The 27,708-nt window shown below is 40.3% G+C and overlaps 1 protein-coding gene across 1 annotated transcript; it reads left to right on the top strand.

The window, feature by feature from the left end:
* Positions 1-178: 178 nt before the first annotated feature.
* KLHL15 (kelch like family member 15) lies at positions 179-27,708 on the top strand. The gene is made up of 3 exons (XM_081081128.1): positions 179-478; positions 11,613-12,324; positions 25,245-27,708. The coding sequence occupies exons 2-3, from the start codon at positions 11,620-11,622 to the stop codon at positions 26,352-26,354; spliced, it is 1,815 nt and encodes a 604-aa protein (XP_080937254.1). The 5' UTR covers positions 179-478; positions 11,613-11,619; the 3' UTR covers positions 26,355-27,708.

The following is a 27,708-nucleotide window of genomic DNA, read 5'->3' as shown; positions in this document are numbered from 1 at the left end:
TGGAGGGGTGTCAAGTTACTATGGTCTTGTGGGTGATAAGGAGCATTAGGCAAGAGTTGGACAAGGGAAGCCAGCATTGATTGACCTCCAGTGGGTATCTTGCTTGAGGCTAGACATTTAACTTACCTTAATTCATTTAATTACCACCTCAACTTAAGATGATGATTATTATTCCTAATGGTGGAAACTGAGGTCAGGAAGTTAACTAAGTTTCTCCAGGTCACACAGGTGGTAAGTACTAGCAAGCTCTCTGATTTCAAAGCTTTTGTTCTTTCTAACCACAGTATTTTGTGTTTTTTTTAAAACATATATTTTTATTGATTTCAGAGAGGAAAGGAGAGGGAGAGAGAGATAAAAACATCAATGATGAGAGAGAATCATCGATTGGCTGCTTCTTACATGCCTCCCACGAGAGACTGAGCCTGCAACCTGGAACGTGCCCTGGCTGGGAATCGAACTGTAACCTCCTGGTTCATAGGTCAGTGCTCAACCACCGAGCCACATCAGCTAGGCATGTGTGGGTTTTTTTGTTGTTGTTTGTTTGTTTGTTTTTGCAAATCAGATTCTAGTCTTAACTCTATTTCTAACTAGTTGTATGACCTTGAAGAAAAGTTTCACCTGTGGACTTAGTACTTCATTAGTCCAGTTAGAGTTGACCTGGATCCCTGAGAGAGTACTGAGAAGGTGAGCTTGGATTATAAGTATTGTTGCTAGGGAGAAGGGTTTCTCCAGAGTTAAATAAACTGTTAAGGGATCAGGTTTATTATCTTGGTTTCAGTAGCACCATTAAGGGGTCTAATAATAAGCCCTAATGTTATGGAGTACTTAAGGGCCATATACTGTTCTGTCTTTACATGTATTAACTCATTTAATCCTCACAGTCACCTATGAGGTAGGTTCCATTAATATTAGTATTGCCTTTTCACAGATGAGGGCAGTGGAACAGAGAGGCTAAGCAGTTTGCCCCAAGGCCACAGAAGTAATACGAGGTAGAACTAGGATTCAAACATAGCTGACTCCAGACCTGTACTCTTAACTCACTACTTATGTTCGGAGACTTATATCATGTTCGTCAGTTAATCACTGTGTATTTTATCACTTGCTACTTGAACATATACTTCCCATAAAAGTGTAAAATACTGCCACTGCTCTAAAGCTGTTGGTCTTATTGATAGATGCACCAAGCTTTTTCATGTAGAAAATAAGTTACTACATGTCTCAGCTGGCTGGTGTGGCTTAGTGAAGTGTCATCCCTTGCACCAAAAAGTGGACCATTTTGATTCCTAGTCAGGGCACATACTCAGGTTGCTGGTTCGGTCCTAGTCAAGATACACAGGGGAGGCAACCAATCTATATTTCTCTCTGGCATTGATGTTTCTCTCTCTCTCTCCCCCCTCCCTCTCTCTCTAAAATCAATTAAAAAACATAAACAGTTTTTGAGGTCAGTTTAGATCAGATAAACTTGACAAGTGCATTGTTATGACTTGAAAAATAGCTATAGTTTATTTACTTTGCATATCTATAGAAGTTCATTATATAGTTGTAAAATCATGTAAAATTGATTAAATGATAATTTTATGATTAAAAATTTTAGATATCATTATGTTGAATGCTCTAATTTTGCAGATGAAAAGATAATACCAAGAAAGTAGAGCTAGCCCTAGGGGTTTGGCTCAGTGGATCTGCGGACTAAAGGGTCCCAGGTTCAACTCCGGCCAAGGGCACATGCCTGGGTTGTGGGCTCATTCCCCCCCAATAGGGGCATGCAGGAGGAAGCCAATCAATGATTCTCTCTCATTGATGTTTCTCTCTCTATTCTTCTCCCTTCCTCTCTGAAATCAATAAAAATAAATAAAAAGAAAGTAGATATTTCTGTTCTAAAACTGTATTAGGGAAAACCTACCTAAGTTAGTAAAAGGAGAGAATTTATTCTAAGAATGTAAGGATTTCTTTCACAACCCAAAGGCAGAAATAGAGCTAGGCCTAGGAACTTTAAAAATTAAGGTGTTGGGGAGCATTCCCTATCCTCTTAACATTATTCTGAGTTGACTGATTTTTTTGAATTAAACATTATTTTATTAACTGAGCAAGAAAACAGTACAAGTTCTAAAATGGGCAATCTCACCACACACGCCCGCGTGAGCACACGCACCCCAACTTAACGATAGTTTCACATATGTTAACTTTATGATGGTGCAAAAGTGATATCCCGAGATCTTGGTTTCTAATGCCATCCATAGGGCTCTTTGAAGAGGTACCTGATTCTAAGACTGTGCCCTAGATTGCTTTCCTTTTCTTTGTCTCCGCCATCTTGTGCGTCTGCTGACGTCACCTGCGTCCCCCATCTTCGCCTGCGTCCCCCATCTTCGCCTGCGTCCCCCATCTTCGCCTGCGTCCGCCATCTTGTGCTTCTGTCGTTTGGTGTGTAGCCCAGCTTCTGCGGAGCGTGTCGCTGGGGAGACACCCCTCACTAACCTAGGTGACCACGTCGTTGCCCCTTTCATCCTCTGTGGTGAGTCCGGTCTTCAGAACCCATGACTCAGTCCCAGAAGAGAAGTTCTTAGAGCGCGGGGGTGCGCGGTGCGGGGTGCGGGGTGCGGGGTGCAGGGTGCCCGGTGAGGGGGGACTTAACTCTATGATACTCAGGCCACGTGGCAGCAGAAGTTCCAGTTCCAGTTAGACACAGTGCATGCCTTTCTCTTTTTCCCTTAATTTTTCTCTTCTAAATCTTTGACGAAAGGGTGTTCATCTTGATTCATTTTCCCCACCTGGTCAGGGTCGGATCGCAGGGTGGAAACCTGTCTGCTGGGAACCCCCGGTCGGTGGGCTGTGGGTGCCCAGAGGAGAGTGGGTACTGAGTTTACATATTTAGGATCAAATTTTGACTCGCAGATTACCAATCCTCCCCCTCTTTTTTTCTTGCTTCTTTGACGTATGTTGTTTCCATCATAGTGTAAGTATCTGGAACCTAGATTTTTTTTTTTTTTTTTGAGAAAGCATAATCTGCCGCCCTCAAGATCGCACCTGAGGCTATATTTTATTATTGATTTTAGAGAGAGAGGAAAGGAGATAGAAACATAGATGAAAGAGAAAAACATGGTTGGGTTACTTCCTGCACACACCCTGACCGGGGATCAAACCTGCAACCTAGCCCTAGCTGGTTTGGCTCAGTGGCTAGAGCACCGGCCAGTGGAGCAAAGGGTCCCAGGATCGATTCCGGTCAGGGGTTGCGGGCTCAGTCCCTAGCAGGGGCGTGCAGGAAGCAGCCGATCAGTGATTCTCTCTCGTCGCTGATGTTTCTATCTCTCCCTCTCCCTTCCTCTCCAAAATCAATAAAAGTAAATAAATAAAAAAGTAGAGCTATTTCTGTTCTTATACTGTATTAGGGAAAACCTACCTAAGGTAGTAAAAAGGGAGGATTTATTCTAAGAATGTGAGGATTTCTTTCACAACCCAAAGGCAGAAATAGAGCTAGGCCTAGGAACTTTAAAAATTAAGGTGTTGGGGAGCATTCCCTATCTTCTCAACTTTATTCTGAGTTGACCGTGTTTTTTTGGTATTAAACATTATTTTGTTAACTCAGCAAGAAAACTAACAGTGCAAGTTTTAAAATGGGCAGTCTCCCCCTTCCAGCCCCCCCCCCCCACTTGCGAGCGCACGGGCGCTTGCACACATGCACACTCCCCAACTTAAGATAGTTTCACATATATTTTAACTTTATGATGGTGCAAAAGTGATATCCCGAGATCTTGGTTTCTAATGCCATCCATAGGGCTCTTTGAAGAGGTACCTGATTCTAAGACTGTGCCCTAGATTGCTTTCCTTTTCTTTGTCTCCGCCATCTTGTGCGTCTGCTGACGTCACCTGCGTCCCCCATCTTCGCCTGCGTCCGCCATCTTGTGCTTCTGTCGTTTGGTGTGTAGCCCAGCTTCTGCGGAGCGTGTCGCTGGGGAGACACCCCTCACTAACCTAGGTGACCACGTCGTTGCCCCTTTCATCCTCTGTGGTGAGTCCGGTCTCCAGAACCCATGACTCAGTCCCAGAAGAGAAGACCTTAGAGCGCGGGGGTGCGCGGTGCGGGGTGCGGGGTGCAGGGTGCCCGGTGAGGGGGGACTGAACTCTATGATACTCAGGCCACGTGGCAGCAGAAGTTCCAGTTCCAGTTAGACACAGTGCATGCCTTTCTCTTTTTCCCTTAATTTTTCTCTTCTAAATCTTTGACAAAAGGGTATTCATCTTGATTCATTTTCCCCACCTGGTCAGGGTCGGATCGCAGGGTGGAAACCTGTCTGCTGGGAACCCCCGGTCGGTGGGCTGTGGGTGCCCAGAGGAGAGTGGGTACTGAGTTTACATATTTAGGATCAAATTTTGACTCGCAGATTACCAATCCTCCCCCTCTTTTTTTCTTGCTTCTTTGACGTATGTTGTTTCCATCATAGTGTAAGTATCTGGAACCTAGATTTTTTTTTTTTTTTTTGAGAAAGCATAATCTGCCGCCCTCAAGATCGCACCTGAGGCTATATTTTATTATTGATTTTAGAGAGAGAGGAAAGGAGATAGAAACATAGATGAAAGAGAAAAACATGGTTGGGTTACTTCCTGCACACACCCTGACCGGGGATCAAACCTGCAACCTAGCCCTAGCTGGTTTGGCTCAGTGGCTAGAGCACCGGCCAGTGGAGCAAAGGGTCCCAGGATCGATTCCGGTCAGGGGTTGCGGGCTCAGTCCCTAGCAGGGGCGTGCAGGAAGCAGCCGATCAGTGATTCTCTCTCGTCGCTGATGTTTCTATCTCTCCCTCTCCCTTCCTCTCCAAAATCAATAAAAGTAAATAAATAAAATAGTAGAGCTATTTCTTTTTTTTTTTTTTGAAAGTGGCAGGAACGGAGGGGCACCTGCCATTTTATTTACCGACCGAGAGACGGTCGTCTCCTGTGCGGGTGGGAAACTGAAGGCACCCGTGGGAGGCAGGTCCCAGGGTCTCCGGAGCGGGGACCAGGCTCCCAGCGGCCCTCCCAGTCCCAGGCCTCCGAGGGGCGGGCCGCGGGGCACAGCGGGGCAGACTCGCAGGGACACTGGGTGTCCGGTGCCTGCCAGCCTCGCCCCCGCCCCGACATTCTGGCTGTGGGGCGTCCCGGGCCTCGTGAAGCAGGTGAGTCCCGGGACGGCCGCCTTCTCCCCTTTCCTGCCGGCCCTGATGCCCCCCGTCCCCCGCCCCGCTCGCCGTCAGCACAGTGGCGATGCGGACACGGGCGAGAAGCGCTCCCCTGGGGGGAAAGCAGGTGTCCGGGCGCTCCCACCAGGAACGCGCCGCCGCGCTACCCAGCCCACGGCAGGCCGGCGCCCCCCCCACCCCCCCGCGCCTCCACTCGGAAACCCCGCGGGTCCGGACCCCAAGGCCGTGCCCCCACACCGGGCGCCGGTCTGAAGGGCTCAGCGAGACCCTGGGGGTCCGGCCGCGCGGCACGGAGGGGCCCAGGGACGCCTGGCAGCTCCGACGGGTCTGGCGCCAGGGCGGGCGAGGGTCTGGCCACCCGGCCCGCGGGTCCCCGGACTGGCCCCGCGCGTGAAGGGCCCACCGCCCTCTTCCCGCCGCGCGCGCCCCACCCACTCACCCGACCCGCCGCCGACTTAGCAAAAAAAAGTAGAGCTATTTCTGTTCTTATACTGTATTAGGGAAAACCTACCTAAGGTAGTAAAAAAGGGAGGATTTATTCTAAGAATGTGAGGATTTCTTTCACAACCCAAAGGCAGAAATAGAGCTAGGCCTAGGAACTTTAAAAATTAAGGTGTTGGGGAGCATTCCCTATCCTCTCAACTTTATTCTGAGTTGACCGTGTTTTTTTGGTATTAAACATTATTTTGTTAACTCAGCAGGAAAACTAACAGTGCAAGTTTTAAAATGGGCAGTCTCCCCCTTCCAGCCCCCCCCCCCACTTGCGAGCGCGCTAGCTTGCACACATGCACACTCCCCAACTTAAGATAGTTTCACATATATTTTAACTTTATGATGGTGCAAAAGTGATATCCCGAGATCTTGGTTTCTAATGCCATCCATAGGGCTCTTTGAAGAGAAACCTGATTCTAAGACTGTGTTCTAGATTGCTTTCCTTTTCTTTGTCTCCGCCATCTTGTGCGTCTGCTGACGTCACCTGCGTCCCCCATCTTCGCCTGCGTCCGCCATCTTGTGCTTCTGTCGTTTGGTGTGTAGCCCAGCTTCTGCGGAGCGTGTCGCTGGGGAGACACCCCTCACTAACCTAGGTGACCACGTCGTTGCCCCTTTCATCCTCTGTGGTGAGTCCGGTCTCCAGAACCCATGACTCAGTCCCAGAAGAGAAGACCTTAGAGCGCGGGGGTGCGCGGTGCGGGGTGCGCGGTGAGGGGTGCGGGGTGCAGGGGGCCCGGTGAGGGGGAACTGAACTCTATGATACTCAGGCCACGTGGCAGCAGAAGTTCCAGTTCCAGTTAGACACAGTGCATGCCTTTCACTTTTTCTTTGACGTAGGATCAAACCTGCAACCTAGCCCTAGCTGGTTTGGCTCAGTGGCTAGAGCACCGGCCTGTGGAGCAAAGGGTTCCAGGATCGATTCCGGTCAGGGGTTGCGGGCTCAGTCCCTAGTAGGGGCGTGCAGGAGGCAGTCGATCAACGATTCTCTCTCCCTCTCCCTTCCTCTCTGAAATCAATAAAAATAAAATAATTAAAAAAACAAACCCCCTGCAACCTAGGTATGTGCCCTGATGGGAATTAAACCGGCAACTTTTTGGTGTATGGGATAATGCTCCAACCGAGCCACCCGCCGCATAGTATCTCTTTTTAAAAATTTCCTTTAGATGGAACTGTTGAATAGAGAGTTACTTTGACAAGAAGTGAAATATATGGTTTTAAGCACTGTTGAAATAGATTAATGAAACACAAAGCAGTCTACTCTCAAGCATATGAACGCTGATGTGTAGCCTTCTATTATTAAATCTCCATTAAATGTGACCAATACATCTTGATGAGTCAGAGTAATAATTGGTATCCATAATGATGCTGAGAAAGATAATGAAATATTAAACTTTTCATCCAGTTTAATTTCTTACTTTATTCTAATTATTTTGGAAATTGATAATCAGTGTGATGTTGATAACCAGAATTTGTGATTATTCAGACACTACCTTTTTATCCTGGTACTCATTTGTGTGCAATGCCTCATATCACTTAGAAAATTCTAAGCTCATTAAATTTTACCTTTAAAAACAATTTTGGGGGAAAAGTCCCATAGTTTACTTTAATCTTTAGTGTGTTAGTAAAGTAGTTTTTCGAAGGGTCTAAAATATTTCATACTGTTTTCCAAATTATAGATAGCTCTCTTGTGCTTTTCCAGAATGAAAGTATATAGCTTTTGGATTAATGAAGTACTAATAAAAATTTTGATATTCTATCTTGTGAATACTTTGCTGTCTTAAGTAAATGAACATATGATGTGGTACAATCAGTAAGACTTCAAGGTAACTTAGAGACAAATGGGGACAAAGAGGCACCTAGAATGCCTCTTGATAAGATGGGAAATACAAAAGAACTGGTTGGGGGAAGATATAATTATGATTCTGTTTAGAAATGATTTTGAGATCCCTGTGGGGATCCAGAAGTGACAGGCGATCTGCTATCTAGAGTACTGGTATGAGGATGGAGATTGTCAAGGTAACAGTAAAGAAAGGTATTAGTGAAAGCTATGGGTTTAGGTGAGATCACGTAGGGAGACAGTGCTTAGATGAGATGAAAAAAAAAGGTGCAAGCCCTAGCCGGTTTTGCTCAGTGGATAGAGGGTCAGCCTGTGTACTGAATGGTCCCAGGTTCGATTCTGGTCAAGGGCACATGCCCGGGTTGTGGGCTCAATCCCCAGTGTGGGGCGTGCAGGAGGCAGACGACCGATGATTCTCTCTCATCATGGATGTTTCTTTCTCTCTGAAATCAACAAAAATATATTTAAAGAAAAAGAAAAAAGAAAAGCTGCAAGAACAGAATCCTAGGGAACACCAGTGATTAAGGAGTAGCTTAAGGAACATGAACTTAGGAAAGACAGAAATAAGCAGCCCAAGACTAGGAAAAGAATCAGGAAAATAGTGTCAGGCCAGTGGTGCTCAGTGGTTAAGCATTAACCTATGTACCAAGAAGTCACTGGTTCAGATAACCTGTCAGGACACATGCTCAGGTTGCAGGCTTGATCGCCAGTTGGGGAGGAAGGGTAGCGTGCAGGAGGCAGCCCATCAGTGTTTCTATCACTTCCTCGCTCTAAAAAATCAATTATAACATTTTAAAAAACAGTGTCATGAAGCCGAGTGATGAGCTATGCTATGTTGCTATGCTATGCTATATTTTTTTATGTTAGATAAAAAAATGGACTTTTACAAAAACAATAATACACTTTCATTGCAGATAGATTAAAAAACAAATTAGCGCCCTGACGAGTTTGGCTCTGTGGATAGAGCATTGGCCTGCAGACTGGGGGGGTCCTGGTTTCAATTCCGGTCAAGGGCATGTACCTTGGTTTCAGGCACATCCCCAGTAGGGGTTGTGCAGGAGGCAGCTGATCGATGTTTCTCTCTCATCGATGTTTCTAACTCTCTACCCCTCTCCCTTCCTCTCTGTAAAAAAGTCAATAAAATATATATTTTTTAAAAAAAACAAATTAGTGAAAAGAGGGGGAAAAGGTAAAACTTCCTGATATTCTTCTATCCCAAGATAACCATTTTTAAAAAACGGGATTTTTTAAAAAAAATCCTCACCCAAGGATATTTTTCCATTGATCAGTGCCTGGGCCGGGGAGGAGCTTGCAACCAAGGTATGTGCCCTTGACCTGAATCGAACCCAAAACCCTTTGGTCTGCAGGCTGATGCTCTATCCACTGAGCCAATCCAGTTATGGCCAAGGTAACTTTTTTAACCATTTGTGTATATGATTCTTTCAGACTTTTATTTTTTAAAAATATATTTTATTGATTTTTTTACAGAGAGGAAGGGAGAGGGATAGAGAGTTAGAAACATCAATGAGAGAATCATCAATCAGCTGCCTCCTGCAACACCCCCTACTGGGGATGTATCTGCAACCAAGGTACATGCCCTTGATCAGAATCGAACCTGGGACCCTTCAGTTCGTAGGCCGATGCTCTATCCACTGAATCAAACCCGTCAGGGCTAGACTTTTGTTTGTTAACGGTTGTGTTTGTTTTTTTTTTAGATGACACCAGATTGGGATAACTACTGAATACATGGACTAATATGTTAAGAAGTTAAATACACGGTGTCATAGACAACATATTTTTTTGTAGATCACCTTTTTAATTGGACATGGAAGAGTAATTCAAACAGGATGAGACTGGGGCTGGTGCATATTTACTTCATAGACAACATATTGATGAAGCAACAGTAAAATCTAGTGATAGCCTATTCACAAGAGTGGAGAAGTGTAGTGTTTTTAGCCTGTCTGTGGAAGCTGCCTTTTCACTCTCAGCAACTGAAGGCTCTGCCAAATCCAGGGTACAGAGATGATTCCTGAAAGGCATATACTTCCGTATCTAACATTGTGCCTGGCATACAGAGAGGCTCTTTCTTTTAATAAATAAAGGGGGAGGCATTGATTGTAGAGTGGTGAGATTGGCAGTGATGGTTTCCCTCAAGAAGGAGGTAGAGCAGGTGATTGTAGAGGGTTCATAGTCCAAATAACCAATCAGGGAAAGGAAAGAGCTTGAGAAATTGAGTCTCATACTAGGAGGTCTAAGCTGGAAAAGGGGAGGACAGAGGTAAAGTTTGGAGATGACTGAGCAAGTGAAGAGAGAAAGAGGTTAAGCCAGAGAGTTGGGAAGTTAACAGTTATGATTTCAGGTGTGGATCCCTTCTGGATTGTGGTGAGGTCCAACAGGTTTGGGAATAAGGTTTTAAAATGGAGGAAGAGGGGAGGTTGTAGGATGAAGTGTTCAGGGAGCTTTGATTCTAGGTATTTGGATGAATGATCTTATGTGAGCATTAAAGAGGTGTAGGATATGACTCTTAGCCAGGTGCCAAAGTTGTCAGGAAATGTGGAGGAGAGATTGATCAGGATGTGAGTATCCTCCTCCTATATAATAAGAGGCTGGTATGTAAATTGTCCCCTTGGGAGTTCGACCACTTGCTATGATGTGCGCTGACCACGAGGGGGTGTGACGCAGAACAAAGGAAGGCCCCGATCGGCCCTGATTGCTGGCCAGGCCTAGGGACCATACCCATACACGAATTTCATGCACCAGGCCTCTAGTATGATAGATAAGTGACAAGGAGAAATAGATGATGGATTTTTTATCTGAGTGAAAGGCCATGTTTTAGAAAAAGGACAGTAGAAAGATAAGAGAAGGTTTAGGAGATAGGTTTGTAAGCTATAGGAGAGCACTTTGTTCTAGGAAGAATATAGAATAGTATTTTTCTTATTTAAATCATACTCCAGAGAAAACTTGATGTGACCAGCATAAGCCTATAAGGGAGTTTGTTTACACTGAAGCAAGGTTCCACTGGGCACAGTGGAAAGGGTTGAGAGGGAATTGAGATGGGGAGATGGGTCGTTGGGGAGGATGCTCAGAGCTGTGTGAGGATGAGAATTGAGAGGATAGATGGTCTGGGTTGGGGTTCTGTGAAAAGGAGAAAATTACTTCATAAACAGTCTCTAATAGACTGACTTGGTTTATTTGGCTTTACTTAAGAGATCTATTTTAATTTCACTATCTTGGCTTCATTTCTGTGATATTTGAAAATGTGGTTTAATTTCCTTTTACATATTCATATTTTAAATATATAAGCAATGATACTTTTTAAAAGCAATGTTAATGAGGTAAGTAAAAAGGAGAAGTTAAACCTCAATAATTTTTGAACTCTCCTATCCAGGGACATCATTTTGGTATATAATCCTCTGGACTTTTTCTCATCTAAACATATACATGTGTATTTAATTTTTGAAAATATATTGTGTATATTGCAGTTGCCTGCTTTTTTCCACATAACAGTACCTAATAGATATCCTTTGTCAGAATAGGTAGTTGTTAATAGTAATCCATTATAGAACTGTACCATATTTATTTAATAATCTTGTTATTGGGCTTTTGAATACTATCCAATTTTTTATTGTAAATAAGGCTAGAAAGAAAAACCTTGTGTGGACAACTTGGCATATTTATGTGAGTCCTTTGGGTACAGTTCTAGGAGTTTCCAAGGTCAACAGTGTACTTTTTAAATTTCTTTTCTGTCTCTTTTTCTCATAATTTAATATTTGACTGAGACATCCTCTTTGTATTGTTAATCTGGGGACATGTTTAGATATATTTGGCGAGCAGTGTAAAAAAATCAATGAAATAGGCATATTATTGTTTGTAAGTTAACAATTTACCATTTTTGGTAGATATTTAATAAAGTTTTTTCCCCAGGTAGGGAAGCCAAAAACATTAGCCTGCAAATCTTTAGGTTATCTTCTCCCAAAAGGCTTGTACATTTAGGACATAGACAGTGGAATTGAGATAATTATAAAAAATTGTTTAAGCTCTAAGTTAATAATGTCTTCAGAATGCATGGAAATGATTAACACAGTTTTCTTTGATTACTTTTTTTCCAGGTGATTCATGGCAGGGGAGATGGAAGGATTCTGTTCCTCCCTCCATGACACCAGTGTCTCTGCTGGGTTCAGAACACTGTATGAGGAGCGACTGCTGCTTGATGTCACTCTGGTTATTGATGACCATCAGTTCCATGCCCATAAAGCACTTTTGGCCACCCAGAGTGACTACTTCAGAATTATGTTTACTGCAGACATGCGGGAGCGTGATCAGGACAAAATTCACTTAAAAGGTCTAACTGCTACTGGTTTCAGCCACGTACTTCAGTTTATGTACTATGGTACTATAGAACTGAGTATGAATACCGTTCATGAGATTCTTCAGGCTGCCATGTATGTTCAACTTATAGAAGTGGTGAAGTTCTGCTGCTCTTTCCTGTTAGCGAAAATCTGCTTAGAAAACTGTGCCGAAATCATGAGACTCTTAGATGATTTCGGTGTGAACATCGAGGGAGTTAGGGAGAAGCTGGAATCCTTTCTGCTAGACAACTTTGTGCCACTCATGTCCAGGCCTGACTTCCTGTCTTATCTGAGTTTTGAGAAGCTCATGTCTTATTTGGATAATGATCATCTGAGCAGGTTCCCAGAGATAGAGCTGTACGAGGCTGTGCAGTCTTGGCTGCGGCATGATAGAAGACGTTGGAGACATACCGATACCATTATTCAGAACATCAGGTTTTGCTTGATGACCCCATCCAGTGTTTTTGAGAAGGTTAGTGCATTCGAAAGCAATAGATGGTACTCATTTAGTTAAGGCAGGATATCTTTATAGATAAGATTCCCAGGCTTGGTCAGGAGCCAAAAAGAGAATGAATAGTTGATAAGAATAGTTTGATGTCTAAGAAGTCTAATTTGTTTCAGCTTGTGCATTTAGGTTTTTAAAAACATTTTGTGGGTGAAAGAAGAACTAGGTAAGTAGTGGAGTGGTTTCATTTTAAAAGTTCTTTTAAAGTTGAAGCACAATTATTTAGCCCAAAATATTACAAGCTTGCTTTGGCTCTTCTTTCTTCACTAAGTAATGAACTCTGAATTGTGTGAGGCTAGTTCTCAATTTTCCCCAATGAATTCATCTCTTTATTGCATATTACTATTTAAAAAATGTACGACTTCTTAACACATACATTTTTTCCTTTAGTTCTCTTTTTAAAAAATTTAAATAATACATTCTGAAATTAGAGTTGTGGATTTTCAGTTCTGAATGATGCATTAATACAGTTTCATATTCCTCTAAAATGTAAGAAAACATAAAATAGCTCTAGAAAACCAGTAGGTTCTAGTGGCGATTTCTGTCCCCTACTCTTACTTAGTTCTGTTTTCCCGTTTCACTGTGCATGCTAACTACATTTAACCATGAAAATTATATTTATATCTGAAACCATTGTTTCTGCATGTCTAAACAAATAGATCATAAATTCTTTATCTATATTGATCAAACTGTGCACTTTTTACCATGTAATAGTTCTGCTATCGTAAAAATAGTTTTTCTCCAAAGCAGCCTTGGCCTTGTTGCATGTAAGCATTTTTCATTTTTATATCAGTCTCACTTGTGATCTTTTCTTGCCCAAAGGAGAGAAAGCAGTTTCAGTAATTGCTTAACTTAATTGGTTTCTAATCACATGGTTACCTCTGGGGCTCTGTTTATCTTGCATCTTTTCTTCTTTCTAGAAAGCATTTGTAAAGCTTTGGTCGACACCCTTCATGTTAAATAGTTCTTAAGCTTTAGTTACCAAACCTGGTGATAAAAATATAATATTTGCAAAAGAAGGCCGTATATACCATTTGAAAAATAAACAGATTTGCGCCTTCGAATAAGAGCAGCCTGCATATTCTTTTCCCTTTGAAATAGCATTAGCGTATGCTTTTATTTTTTCTACATGAAAGGGAAGGGAGAGTAAATGAATATTTATACTTTAATAGAGAACTCAGTTCTCTGGGATTTTATTACCTTTATTCTTAGAACGTACTGATAAGGCAGAAATAATTGCAACTAAAGAATACATTTCTTAATTATTTTTGTTCAGTGATAATCATAGTACACCATCTATGTAAATCTTTTGTCTCTTTTGATTTTTTTCCTTCTGTTTTTATTCCTCTCTTTCCCGGGGGGGATCTTGTTTTGTCTTTATACATTAAATACAAATGCTTTTCCACTTCTACAACAAAGAAAAACCCTCCAACTAGATGGAAGTACCTGTGAAATAGAAAATAAAGTTTCCCCTCTTGTGAGACAATATGGTGGATAATTGATAGCAGTAAGTTATTTTTAAGTGCCAAGCTACAGAACCTTTTTATATTCCAATTATCAGTTCAAGCTGGTCAATAGTGACAGTGGCTGCAAGTTAATACCCATAAGATAGTTTTGTAAATCATATAAAATATCAGTTGTACCTTCTGATGGATTGTTTGCATAGGAGGTAGTTAATATCCATTGGCCAGGTATTGGGAATCTCATCAGAACGAAAATGTTGTAAGGCTTCTTTCTTGAGTTGATTTCTTAGGAAAACTTAATAAGGCTCTGGCCACTGAGAAATCTTCATTTTATTTTAATAATACTGGTAAGATAAATGGAAGGTAGTTAGTGATTCTTGTCTTAGTGGATGAGTTAATGTTTATCAAAAGAATCTATGGCTTTCAAAATGTTGCAAAACACTAAGTTAGCTAGATTTGAGACTTTATCTCTAGTAAGAAAACTTCAGAAATCAAACTAAACTGGAAAATTTGGTTAGGAAGTAAGAATTTGGACTATTTCACACCATTATACAGGGTGGGGCAAAAGTAGGTTTATAGTTGTGAGTACACAAAACACTAGAGTTTATTCTTGTATTAGTAATTATTTTATTGTTTTCCATATGAACAGCTGTAAACGTACTTTTGCCCAACCCTGTATTTTGAGCTTGGAAATTGGGTCTATATTCCCTGTGCTTAGCAACTGCAGGTCTCAAACAAGGCTGTTTTAATATCCATTATAATGCCAGAAAGGGCACAGAAATAAAGACATGTTATAACTGTGCTGGTTCTTTTTTAGTATGAGAGACTATGTGAGGAAATGCATAGACAGTTTTGATTTGTAGTTTTATCCTATTTGCTGAAATTTAGAAAAATGGAATATTGATACGCACTTTTTACATTTAGGTTTAAATTTTTTAAAGCTTTGTATTATGAGGCTGTCTAAGCATATGAAAAAGCTGAAAGAATAAAATGATCACTCGTAAACATATCTTGTAGGTTAATAGTTACTGTTCTACCACATTGACTTTAGCTACCTAGCTAGGCTTATATTTGCCTTACATAGATTTGTTTTGCTGAATCTCTGAAAATAAGTTACAAACATCATGACATCTTATTCCTAAATACTTAATGTGCTGCTCCTCTGAATAAGGACGTTTTTCTACCTAAGTTCAATGCCATTCCACTAGGAAAATTCACAGTAAGACCCTAATATCATCTAATAGCTAGTCCATAATCAAATTTTCCCAGTTGTCCCCAAATTGCCCTAGAATCTAGTCATGGTTTATGCATGGCTGTTTGTTATCATGTCTGTCTAATGCATTGCTGTTTGTTATGTCTGTCCCCCCCCCCTTTTTTTTTGGTTAATCCTCACCTGAGGGTATTTTTCCATTGATTTTTAGAGAGAGTGGAAGGGAGAGGGAGAGAGAGAAAGAGACACTACGCATTAATTGCTTGCCTCCCACATGAACCCCGACCAGGGCCAGGGCTTGAGCCTGCAACTGAGGTACATGCCCTTGACTGGCATCAAACCTGGGACCCTCCAGTCCCAGGCCAATGCTCTATCCGCTGACTCAAACGGGCTAAAGCACTTTGTGTGTGTGTGTGTGTGTGTGTTTTAGATAAATCACTCATTGTCTTAGTGTGTTCCAAATTCTGGATTTATCAGATTATTTTCTTGTGTAGGTGTTAATTTAGTTCCTCTATTATATTTCTTGTTAACACATCTCCGTTTTAGCACCAGTTTTTTTCAGGAACAATTACAGGAAATACTGCAATGCCAGAGTTAGTCTTGGAAAACCATTTAACAACTCTGACCAAACTTGGAATATGTCGCTCTTTTTTATATTAGGAGGCTAACTAGTCCAATCCTATGACTAAAATTATCAAAATTTTATTTACACTATTCTGTGTTTCGTTTGGATTCATAAAATTTCCCTCCCCTTTTAAAAAATTTAGAGCTGTTCCATTTAATTTATTGGGGGTAAAGCTAACTAAAGAGTTAAAATTAAGATTATTCTTACATAAAAATTAGTGTATATCTATGACTCTAGGACTGCACTGGTGGCTATTGAATAGTTGAAATTTGACAAGTCTGAATTGAGATTTTAAAGACTACAGTGACAAAACAGATGTATATTACCTTATTTGTAATTTTTTATATTGGTTACATGTCCAAATGATATATTGGGTCAAATAAAATGTATTAGAATCAGCTTCATCTTTTTTATGTTGTTAATCCTCACCTGAGGATATTTTTTCCATTGATTTAAAAAATATATATATTTTATTGATTTTTTTTTTTTTTTTTTACAGAGAGGAAGGGAGAGGGATAGAGAAACATCGATCAGCTGCTTCCTGCACACCCCCTACTGGGGATGTGCCTGCAACCAAGGTACATGCCCTTAACTGGAATCGAACCTAGGACCCTTCAGTCCGCAGGCCGATGCTCTATCCATTGAGCCAAACCAGTTAGGGTGAGAAAATCTTTTTTAATAAATTGGATAAAAAAGAGAAAAGAAATGATAACCAGAAATAAAAAAGGAAGGATCAGAGAAGTCAGAAAAATGGAGAAAAGTTTAGGAGCAGGAAAGAAGCCAGGAAAAATACTAACATTTTGGGCTTTAAAGTTTTAATTCTCATATTAAAAATTTACTCAGAAAATGTTACAAATGTCATAAGTAAGCCTTCATCATTCAGAAGCTTTATTTTTAATTTTTAAAATTTTCTTAATACCATCTACCATTTATTTATTTATTTGTTTATTTATTTTGTTAATCCTCACTCGAAGATATTTTTCCATTGATTTTAAGAGAAAGGGAAAGACAGGGCCAGACCAGGGCCTGCCTGCAACCAAGGTACGTGCCCTTGACCAGAATCGAACCCGGAACCCTTTGGTCCACAGGCCGGCACTCTATCCACTGAGCCAAACTGGCTAGGGCCAGCAGTTAGTTTTAGATTAAACCTTTGTTTTGGCTATCTTTCTGCCCTACCATATTTATAGATAAAATATTTACATGATTGAGACTATTTCTATAAATAGAAGAATTCCTCCTAAGGTATAAGTTCTAAAACTTAGTTGTACTACCTAAATATTAGTATAATCGGATAATAAGGTAGTCTTAAGTTTTTTTTAATTTCATTATTTTCTACCTTTTAGGGTTGTGCACTTATTTAATTTCCAGTGGTGCTCTATTACCATTGCACCAAAATTGGAAGGAACTTAGACTTTTTAAGCACATTTAAAAAACTTATTTATTTTTTAAATATATTTTTATTGATTTCAGAGAAGAAGGGAGAGAGAAAGATAGAAACATCAATGATAAGAGAGAAGCATCGATCGGCTGCCTCCTGTAGGCTTCACACTGGGGATTGAGTGTGCAACCTGGGCATGTGCCCTGACCAGGAATTGAACCGTGATCTTGGGGTTCTTAGATCGATGCAAACCATTGAGCAACACTGGCTAGGCTAAGCACATTTATTTTTGAATTAAATAGTTGTCACTTTATAGAAAAGTTGAAAGTCTAGAGAATTAACCAGATTGTGCTGAAACTTACTAGAACACTAGAGGCCAGGTGCACAGATTTGTGCACTGATGGGGTCCCTCAGCCTGGCCTGCGGGGATTGGGCCAAAACTGGCTCTCCCGAGGGGGTCCTCAATTGCGAGAGGATGGTTCTTGAGTGACACCCCCTGGAATCGGGCTCCCTCCTCTCTGGTTCCAGGTGTGTCACCCGAGAACCATGCTGCCAAGTTACCGCAGCTCCGCAACTCCTGTGTCGAGCGTCTGCCCCCTGGTGGTCAATGCACATTTTAGCTACCGGTCAGATGGTCGAAAGGTTGGACAGTTGCTTAGGCTTTTAGGTAGGTAGGTAGGTAGATTCGATAGATTAGATAGATATATTATAGATAGATAGATAGATTGATTATCCTGATGGGTTGCCCCCATTTACTCTGGTCACTTGACTTCTAAAGTTTTTAGACTCTGGCCTATTAGGAGAAGAGAGGATGGGTAAGCCCTTGTTAAAATTTGACTCTATCGCCGAAACCGGTTTGGTTCAGTGGATAGAGCGTTGGCCTGCGGACTGAGGGGTCCCAGGTTCGATTCCGGTCAAGGGCGGCATGTACCTGGGTTGCGGGCACATCCCCGGTGGGAGATGTGCAGGAGGCAGCTGATCGATGTTTCTCTCTCATCGATGTTTCTCTCTATCTCTCTTCCTTCCTCTGTGTAAAAAAATCAATAAAATATAAAAAAAAAAATTTGACTCTACCATTTGGTATTTGACTACAATTAGAGTACTACTGAGAGGATTTGTACTTAGCAGGAACTGATTTTTTCATAATCTTGTCCCTGGTCATTAACTGTTTTTCAGAGCAAACGGGTTAATTTAAAGCAATTTACACCTAACTTTTTTGTGCTTCAGTTCTGAACATGGTTTTATAAATAGACTTCTAATAACAGGTAGATGCTTTCATCATATAACATATAAAGACTGCTCCACATTTTACTGAGTATTAAAATTATATCAAATGTAGCTTTAGTTCCCAAAGATCTCATTTGCTTTACCACTAAAGCCCCATGATAGTAACTTCGTTGTTTTTGGATATTTCTTTTCAGAAGATTGGATTATGGAGAGGGGGTGATAAAACCACCAGTGCCCAGTCTTAACATATGACACCTTACACATTTCAAAAATTAGGTTAGCATTTTTGGAGTAGGAAGGGCCAAAGAGGTATCTATTCATGCAACTGATTCCTTTCATAAAGGGAAATATCTAAACTGGATATTTGTTCACAGCCTAAGACCTGAGATCTTTTTAAAATGTTTTTAATTTTTTAAAAATAAGTTTTTTATTGATTTCTAGAGAGAGAAGAAGGGAAAGGGATAGAGAAAGAAAAACATTGATGAGAAACATCATCGATTGTCTGCCTCCTGCACAGATGGCTCCTACTGGGGATGGAGCCTGCAACCCAGGCATGTGCCCTGACCAGGAATCCTGTTTCTGGGGCAATGCCCAACCACTGAGCACCACTGGCCCGACAGATTATGTAACATTTTGACAGTGAAGGTAGAGACATGGAATTTTTGCTCAGTGGTAATGGCTAGTTATTATTTCTTTGACTTAATATGTATTTACAAGAACCACATTTAAAATTAATATCTCAAATTTTCTCTGATTACATGCATATGTGCATATGCAGAATTACATTAAAAGAAGATTAAAGGAGGAAATGACCAATTTAAAATTGTCAGATCCGTTTGTAAGACATGTGCTTTCATTTTGTATTCAGAATAAGACAAAATGCTTTCTGTAATAGTTTTAAGGTATCAAAGCAAGAAAAATGATAATATATTCTTTCCAAGGTTCTAAACAAGACAACTTTTTTAATCCTATGAAAGGATAAGAAAAGTAGTTCAGAACATGAAAGAAATGTCATTCTTTCCATATCTTTCTTTTGAGAGGACCTGATATATAGACAGTTTAACTGTTATATGAGGAGTGAACAATGGCAGAAATGCTTTCTCTATGAAGAAATGAGCCACATGTTCCTTGTTGGATAGCTCCTTTTATGAATGCATTTTGAATGATTCCATTCACATAGAAGGGTTTTAGCCCTCCCATCTTTTATTATGAAGCAGAGAATATCTGTAATTATTTTGTGCAGAATTATCAGGGAGGCATTAATTCTATGTCTTTATAATGAAAGAAGAAACTAGTTATGCTTATTGACATTGTGTGATTTTAGAGGAAAGTTGCAGCAATACATAGCCCTGGGAAAAGGACAAGATAGATCTAGAACTTTTGGCCTTGTTGGGGAGAAGTAGGTGCTAAATTCCTTTGCTTAGGTTTTTTTATGGTATAAGCAGCTATCTCAAACGACACAACTTCCTTTATCAGAGGCTTAGAGCTAGAACAGACTGGATACAGATATGTAGCTTCAGTTTGGACTTTAACATAGAGATGAAGTAAATCTTGGAAACTCTTTGGATTCCAAGTTTCAAAGGAGCACATTGAATGAGTGGATAAGAGGAAAAGGGACCAGAAGATTGGGTATAAAATGAGAGAGGAAACTAACTCTGAGAAGCAGTTAAACTGACCCAGTTTGATGGGATCTGCAAGACCCTGGAGTTGGAAGGTGGAAGGCCATTACAGGCCATTCTCCTAGACCTCATGTGACACTGGAATCCCTCTTCAGTGCTAATATGTGGTCACACTTGGACTACCTCCAGTGGCAGGATGCTCACTGACTCTGGAGGTAGATAGTCCCTGACTTGAGAAAATATGTACCCATACTTTTTATTAATGTAGCCCTTGTAGAAAAGCTAAATACAGACCTACATGGAATCTAAAAAGGGCAAGTCCCCAGCAGCTCACTGATGAATGTTATCCACGTATACATGTTTTCCCCTGCATATACTGGGAACTGTGTGAAACAGTTCATTTTTTTTTGGAGAATATTCTATATACTTAGCTGCAGTTTTTGTCATTTGACATTTTGAATGTCTGCATTAGTGCATATGGATTAGCCTAATTCTTTTTAATGACTACCACATATGGTACATACCAGAGTTTATTCAACTGATGTCTTTTTTTAAAAAACTTTTATTGATTTCAGAGAGGAAGGGAGTGGGAAAGAGAAATAGAAACATCAATGATGAGAGAGAATTATTGATCGGCTGCCTCCGCCATGCCCTTTGCTGGGAATCAAGCCTGCAACCCAGGCATGTGCCCTGACCATGACCTCCTGGTTCATAGTTCAGTGCTCAACCACTGAGCCACACCGGCCTGGTCAACCAATGTCTTATTGATATATATTTGAGTTGTTCCCAGTTTTTGTGCTCTTAGAGATAATAATGCAATGAACATTCATTATCTTGACAGTTCTAAGTACAAAGCTTTTTTTTTCTTCTTTTTTCTATTGGCCAAACATCCTCCTAACTTCTACTTATTGGTCCTAAAACAGTTGCCATCTTCAGACATGGTCTGTTTTGCCGATGTCTAAAGTGTAGTGATGGAACTGAACACTTTTAATTGTGGTTTCACCCGAATGGAGAACATGGGATGTCTATTATTTTATTATTTTTCTTAAATATGTTTTTATTGATTTCAGAGAGAGGAAGGGAGAGGGAAAGGGGGATAGAAGCGTCAATGTTGAGAGAGAATCATTGATTGGCTGCCCCCTGCACGCTTCTTACTGGGGATCCAGCCTGCAACCCAGGTATGTGCCCTGACTGGGAATTGAATCATGACCTCCTAGTTCATAAGTTGACACTCAACCACTGAGCCATACCGGCTGGACTGATTGCCTTTTTTTTCTTTTTTTGTCCATGATTTTATTACCTCTTAAAGCTATCAAGTCATACATTGTTAGTTCATGTTGAGGATAGAGTCAGGTAAATCTTTACATTTGGAGTTGGTGGATCCCTGGAGTATCTGCTAAAAGCGGTGGACTTCTTACCACTTCACCCTACCCCCCAAATGCATTAAGACGATTACTGCTGTAGTTTCAGGTGGTTCCTGGGTCTTCAGTGTTTCTCATTTCTTTATGATTACTTTGCTGAAGTCATAGATTCTCATCCTCTATTTTTACATAGTTAAAAATTAAACCAGAGTGCTCACTTTGGCAGCACATATACTAAAATTGGAACGATACAGAAAAGATTAGAATGGCCCCTGTACAAGGATGACATGCAAATTCATGAAGCATTCCATATTTTTTAAAAAGAAAAAGAATTAAACCAGAAATGGTCAGTTTTGCATTTTTTAGTGAGTCTCCTAGTGTGTAGTGGTTTCTTATTTGCAAGTGCTATTTTTTTCTTTTTAACAATCCAGGATCAGCCTCAAGCTAACCCAGGGGTCCTCAAACTTTTTAAACAGGGGGCCAGTTCACTGTCCCTCAGACCGTTGGAGGGCTGGACTATAGTTTAAAAAAAAACTATGAACAAATTCCTATGCACACTGCACATATCTTACTTTGAAGTAAAAAGACAAAACGGGAACAAATACAGTATTTGTATTTGCATGTGGCCCGTGGGCTGTAGTTTGAAGACCTCTGAGCTAACCATTCTGTAGTTGAGAAATCTGGCTTCTAGTCCTCTCCCATTCTTCACGATTCGACACAGATTACAGAAAGCAATTAAGCAGTCTTATCTGTGAAGCCTCTCAGGATCCCAGGATGTGATTTGTGAGATCAAATGACTTGAACTCAGTGAGGATATCTAGCTGGTTTTACTTTTTTTTTCCTCAGCCATCTTGGATTTAAGTTTCTTCTTAGTCATTGTATTTGATCTTCAGATTGGAAAGAATAAAACATTCTTAGCTGAGAATGGAAATAAAATAGGAGTAAGGCTGTTTGTCTTTGTTAATATTACATTAACCACCTCATCCAGGGGAGACTTCACTTTTTTCTCTACTTTTTACTTTAATCTCTAAATTACCATTTATTCAATATCTGGCACTCTATACAGTCACAATTCATTCAGAGGCTTTAGCCTTGTTCACAATTTTCTTACAGCTCCATTCCACTAACACTTTATGGCGTATTTTGTGTGTGTGTGTGTGTGTGTATGTGTGTGTGTTTTTACCATCTGTTGTAAGTGGTTTTTTAACATCTGAATTCCAGAAAGCTCTGTGCAGCACATTAGATTTTTTAGATACTTTACTTTTTTCTTCCCCTCATGCAGTCAGCATCATGTTTTTGAGAACCTCCAAGCTTTTGAGAGCCTTTACACAGTTTCTGATCTTGGAATCGATCCTAATTTTTCTTTGAAAAACTTGAAATCTGCCTGTCCAATATGTGCATCATTCCCCTTCCTTTCTTGTTCTCCAAACAACACGGCTGCTGGCTGCTTTCTCTAAAGCTTCCTTCTACTGATATGTTACTAATCATGTATTACTGGTGAGGATTAGATCCAAAGTAACAGTTTCTCTCATTTCTCCTCTACTTTCTGAAAGATTGAATTTTTACACAGACGGGGAAGCACATCAGCAGATGCATTGACTTAAGCTGAGTGACACTGCAACAGATGTACCCTGGTCAGTAAAAAAGCTAGTAACTGCTATTATTTTTTTTACAGTACCCTATGACAGACACCATACTAAGTCCTTTTCACTTATATTTTCTTGCTTATCTCCTTTCTTAGGGTTATGAGGTATAGATACTATTGTTATCCAGTAATTCAGATGAAGAAATGGGCTTAAGGATGTTGAATTTCTCAAGATTGCACAGTTTGTGAGTCCCAAAGTCAGATATTTCCTAAATCAGATTATTTTTAGTATTGTTAATCCTCACCCGAGGATATATATTTTTTCCTATTGAGTTTTAGAATGGAAGGAAGCGGGAGCGATAGAGAAACATGGATTTTGGAGAGACACATCGATTGGTTGCCTCCCGCATGTGCCCTGACTGGGGCCAGGTATCGAGCCTGCATCCAAGGTACATCCCCTTGACTGGAATCAAACTCGTGACTCTTCAGTCCCCAGGACAACGGTCTAACCACTGAGAAAACTGGCTAGGGCTTAAATCAGACTCTTAATCACCATACTGGGCTGTTTGACATGGTGCTTACTATGCTGGACAAGATTCTTATACTTCAAAACCTGTGTAGCTCTCAGACCACTGGCTGTGCACAGTAGGCTCTTAAATATTTAATTGGAGGTTTGTTTCTTGTTGATTTCCAGGGTATTATTGCGTTTTAGCTCTTATAAATCAATAAGAAAAAATGAGAAAATGGGTGAGGCACACTATTAGTCAATTCATAGAAGAAATTAACAGAAAATGAAAAAACTATTCATTTTTATTAATAAAATCTTTTGATTTTAGGAGATCCATTTTTAAAATGCAAGACTCTTGGTGCTCTCCCTCTCTGGAGCAGTACCCTTGCCTCTCCCCCGCCCCATTGATCTCCCCAGACGCATTACTTTGCCTTTGTCTTTCCCTCTTTTTCCTTTGTAACTTGTTTTCTTAGCCCATTTCTTATGTGGCTCACTTTTACTACCTCTGTAACTTTCTAAATAAACTTTCTCTTATAATTTGAAAAAAAATGGCAAGACTCTCATTTTATATAAATATGATACAGCCTTTTTCTGCTTGGCTTTCAACTTATCACTTTCATAAAGTACTCCCTTGGATGTTTCAGGCCAGTTTGATAATGTTTTATATCTAAAGTTCTGTAGCACTCACAGATGTGCTGTACAGCTTCATAGCTGTCAACTGCCTCATTTACTTATTGGTAAATGTGTATTTGTTTTTGTTTCCCCAAATATTTTTCTAAGTTCTCTGTGGAAACAGACCACATCTTATCCTTTAAAATTATTTTTTCCTTTATTGATTTTTAGAGAGGGAAGGGAGAGAGATAGAGAGAAACATCAATGAGAGAGAAACATCATTGATCGGCTGCCTGCTGCATAGCCCCTACTGGGGATCGAGCCTGCAACCTGGGCATGTGCCCCGAACCGGTGACCTCTTGGTTCATGGGTCGATGCTCAACCACTGAGCAATACCAGCCGGGCTTATTCTTATTTCTACCTGTAGCATTAGCACAATACTTAAAAGTGTGCTTTAGCCCTGACCTGTTTGGCTCAGTGGATAGGGCATCAGCCTGCGGACTGAAAGGTCCCAGGTTCGATTCCAGTCAAGGGAATGTACCTTGGTTGTGGGCACATCCTCAGTGGGAGGTTGTGCAGGAGGCAGCTGATCGATGCTTCTCTCTCATCGATGTTTCTATCCGTCTCCCTCCTCTCTGTAAAAAAATCAATAAAATATATATTTTTAAAAAAATGTGCTTTATAAAATCTTAGCAATCATCTTAATTAGGTAGTTTTAACTTAAAAAATAAAATGAAAAAAATTGACCTTTTCTTGTCAACTGAATTCTTTTTGTTTTTCCCCTCTGTGGAAACAGTATGGCGTTTCCTTAACTGAATTCTTAACTATAATAATTGGTGATACCAAGTCTTTATGTGAAAAACCTACTGAGAATTTTGTGTGTTTTTACTAACTCGCTAATTTAATTCCCCAAATTTTTCAGTCGTGGTGATTCTTATACTGTTCCTTGTGGTTAAGAAAACCATGGTCATATTTTTCTCTGCTGTGACACCTCTGTCTGTCTTTGTAGCCACGGGCCTGACATATAATGGTGATTAATACATTTTAGAGGAATTTAGGTTGTGCCTGGAAAGTAACTTGTTTACTTTTAAAAGCTTGGAAATGTGCATAGGTTATTACAACTATAGATTGCAAAAAACAAATGTGGTAAGAGCTTTAAAAAAGTTCGTGATCTTAACAGGAAAAGCAGTTTCAGTAAAGTAAGCCTAAAATCTTACACTAACCATCTTAGTGGGCTTTGATGTTTTATGTGCCATTGATGTTCTTTCTTTTGGTTAAATTCTATTACTTTTTTCTTAGGTTAAGACATCAGAATTTTACAGATACTCTCGACAGCTGCGCTACGAAGTTGAACAAGCATTGAATTACTTTCAGAACATTCACCATCAGCCTTTGTTGGACATGAAATCAAGCCGCATCCGCTCTGCCAAACCCCAAACTACAGTATTCCGAGGAATGATTGGACATAGCATGGTTAACAGTAAAATACTCCTCTTAAAGAAGCCAAGAGTCTGGTGGGAACTAGAGGGCCCCCAAGTACCCCTGCGCCCGGACTGCCTTGCTATTATCAATAACTTCGTGTTCTTGTTGGGTGGGGAAGAACTGGGCCCAGATGGTGAATTCCATGCTTCTTCCAAAGTGTTCAGGTATGACCCCAGACACAACTCTTGGCTCCGGATGGCAGATATGTCTGTACCGCGTTCAGAATTTGCAGTTGGTGTTATTGGGAAGTTCATTTACGCTGTAGCAGGCAGAACCAGAGATGAGACTTTCTATTCAACTGAGAGATATGACATCATCAATGATAAATGGGAATTTGTGGATCCTTATCCAGTTAACAAATATGGACACGAGGGGACAGTGCTCAATAACAAGTTGTATATCACTGGTGGAATCACCTCATCATCCACCTCCAAGCAAGTGTGCGTCTTTGACCCCAGTAAAGAAGGGACCATAGAACAGCGGACCAGAAGAACGCAAGTTGTTACCAACTGCTGGGAGAACAAGAGCAAGATGAATTACGCGAGATGCTTTCACAAGATGATCTCTTATAATGGCAAGCTTTATGTCTTTGGTGGTGTCTGTGTGATCTTGAGGGCCTCTTTTGAATCTCAGGGCTGCCCTTCCACAGAAGTGTACAACCCAGAGACTGATCAGTGGACCATCTTGGCATCCATGCCAATTGGTAGAAGTGGCCATGGTGTGACTGTGCTGGACAAACAAATAATGGTTCTTGGAGGCCTTTGCTACAACGGTCATTACAGCGATTCCATTCTCACTTTTGATCCAGATGAAAACAAGTGGAAGGAAGATGAGTACCCGCGGATGCCCTGCAAGCTGGATGGTTTACAAGTGTGCAACCTGCATTTTCCAGAATATATACTGGACGAGGTCAGACGTTGTAACTAATGACATCTCTCTCACTTCAAAGCCAAACAAAAAATTTGTTTGTGACAGAGTAGTTAATTAAAAACATAAGAAAAACCTCACCAGTTTTACTATCAAAGCCATTGGTCTAATAGCATAAAAATTTTTCATTCTGTGCTAGCATCGGTTGTTTTCTTTTTTAGTGGCCTCAAACTCATGCAATAAGTTAGTTCTAAGCACTAGCTCTTGAAACTACTTCCTGAATCTGTTTAATAGAATGATACACTTATCTGGGAAGCTGATTTTATGCTTTAAACATTTCTCTCAGATGTCACTGTAGGAGTCATGCATCTTCTAAGAGAAGACCTGATAAGTGTCACTTGATGTAATTTCAGTTCCTATCTTGATCTGAAATCTTTTTGAACATTTATTTCAGTCCGTTAGACCTTTTGGTTTTATTGTTTAAGTTTAAAACTCTTGCCCTTTTTGCATGGCTTTTTGCTGAAAATGCAAAAATATAAATTTTCTACAAAGTTAACTTTTTATATTCAAAACACTATTTCTAAGCTGCCTTCTCTTATCTGCATTGTGTTAGTGAAAGCGTACTCATACGTGCATACATCTTATGAATATATAAGGCACATCCTCTTTTATGCGTGGTTAGTATTCTATATTTTTAAGCTAGTGCACTTGCACACACACAGTTTGCCATACTTGTTGAATTTTAGATGTAATGTCTTTTCATGTATTAACATTTTTAGAAAGTTAAAATAACTGGAGTCCTCATTTGGTGTCAAAATAGTCTATCTTCAGTCCATACTGATTCAGTAATATTTGAACTCCTCATATTCCTGAAACATGTATGGATTTATGGAAACTAACATTTTATATTTTATTTTCAAAAGTAAACGTTAGTGTTCTTATCGATGTATGTCTTCTTTTTGAACATGTTTTTCTTTGCAGTCTGTTTAACGTTGCCCTGTTTTTAGTGAGAATTGGAATGATATATGACAAGCCCTGGCCCTGCAGCGTGCAAGCACTTTTAAAGAGAATTTAGGTAATACCAGACTTCTAAGTAAGGCCCCTTAAAAGTAAGTGCAACTTCCATTCTTTACATTTAGTAAGGCTGCTGCATCTGTTACTGAATGGAAAGTAGCAACTTGTGGAAAATTTGAGCTCAGTTTTTGACTTAGAGTTAAGGAATAGAATTATAATCTAACTGGTCATATCTATTTGTTTATTTAGTACAACAAATTTAGCGGCACTGGGATATAAACCCTCAGCTTTTGTTTTGTTTTCTGAAAGCTACTAGCATGAAGGACAGTAACCTCAAAGAGAATGGATGGAGAATAACTGTTAAAAAGCATTTATAATAAGTGTTTTAGGATTAGCCGCA

This window comes from Myotis nattereri, assembly GCF_964212035.1.
Source record: "Myotis nattereri genome assembly, chromosome: X".
Classification (NCBI taxonomy): Eukaryota; Metazoa; Chordata; class Mammalia; order Chiroptera; family Vespertilionidae; genus Myotis; species Myotis nattereri.
Note: the sequence above shows the minus strand (reverse complement) of the source record. Positions and strands in the feature narration are given on the sequence as shown.

Coding starts and splice junctions, on each gene's coding strand:
- KLHL15 (XM_081081128.1), top strand. CDS start 11,620: ATGGCAGGGGAGATGGAAGGATTCTGTTCCTCCCTCCATGACACCAGT. Junction 12,325..25,244: donor CATCCAGTGTTTTTGAGAAG/GTTAGTGCATTC, acceptor CTTTTTTCTTAG/GTTAAGACATCAGAATTTTA.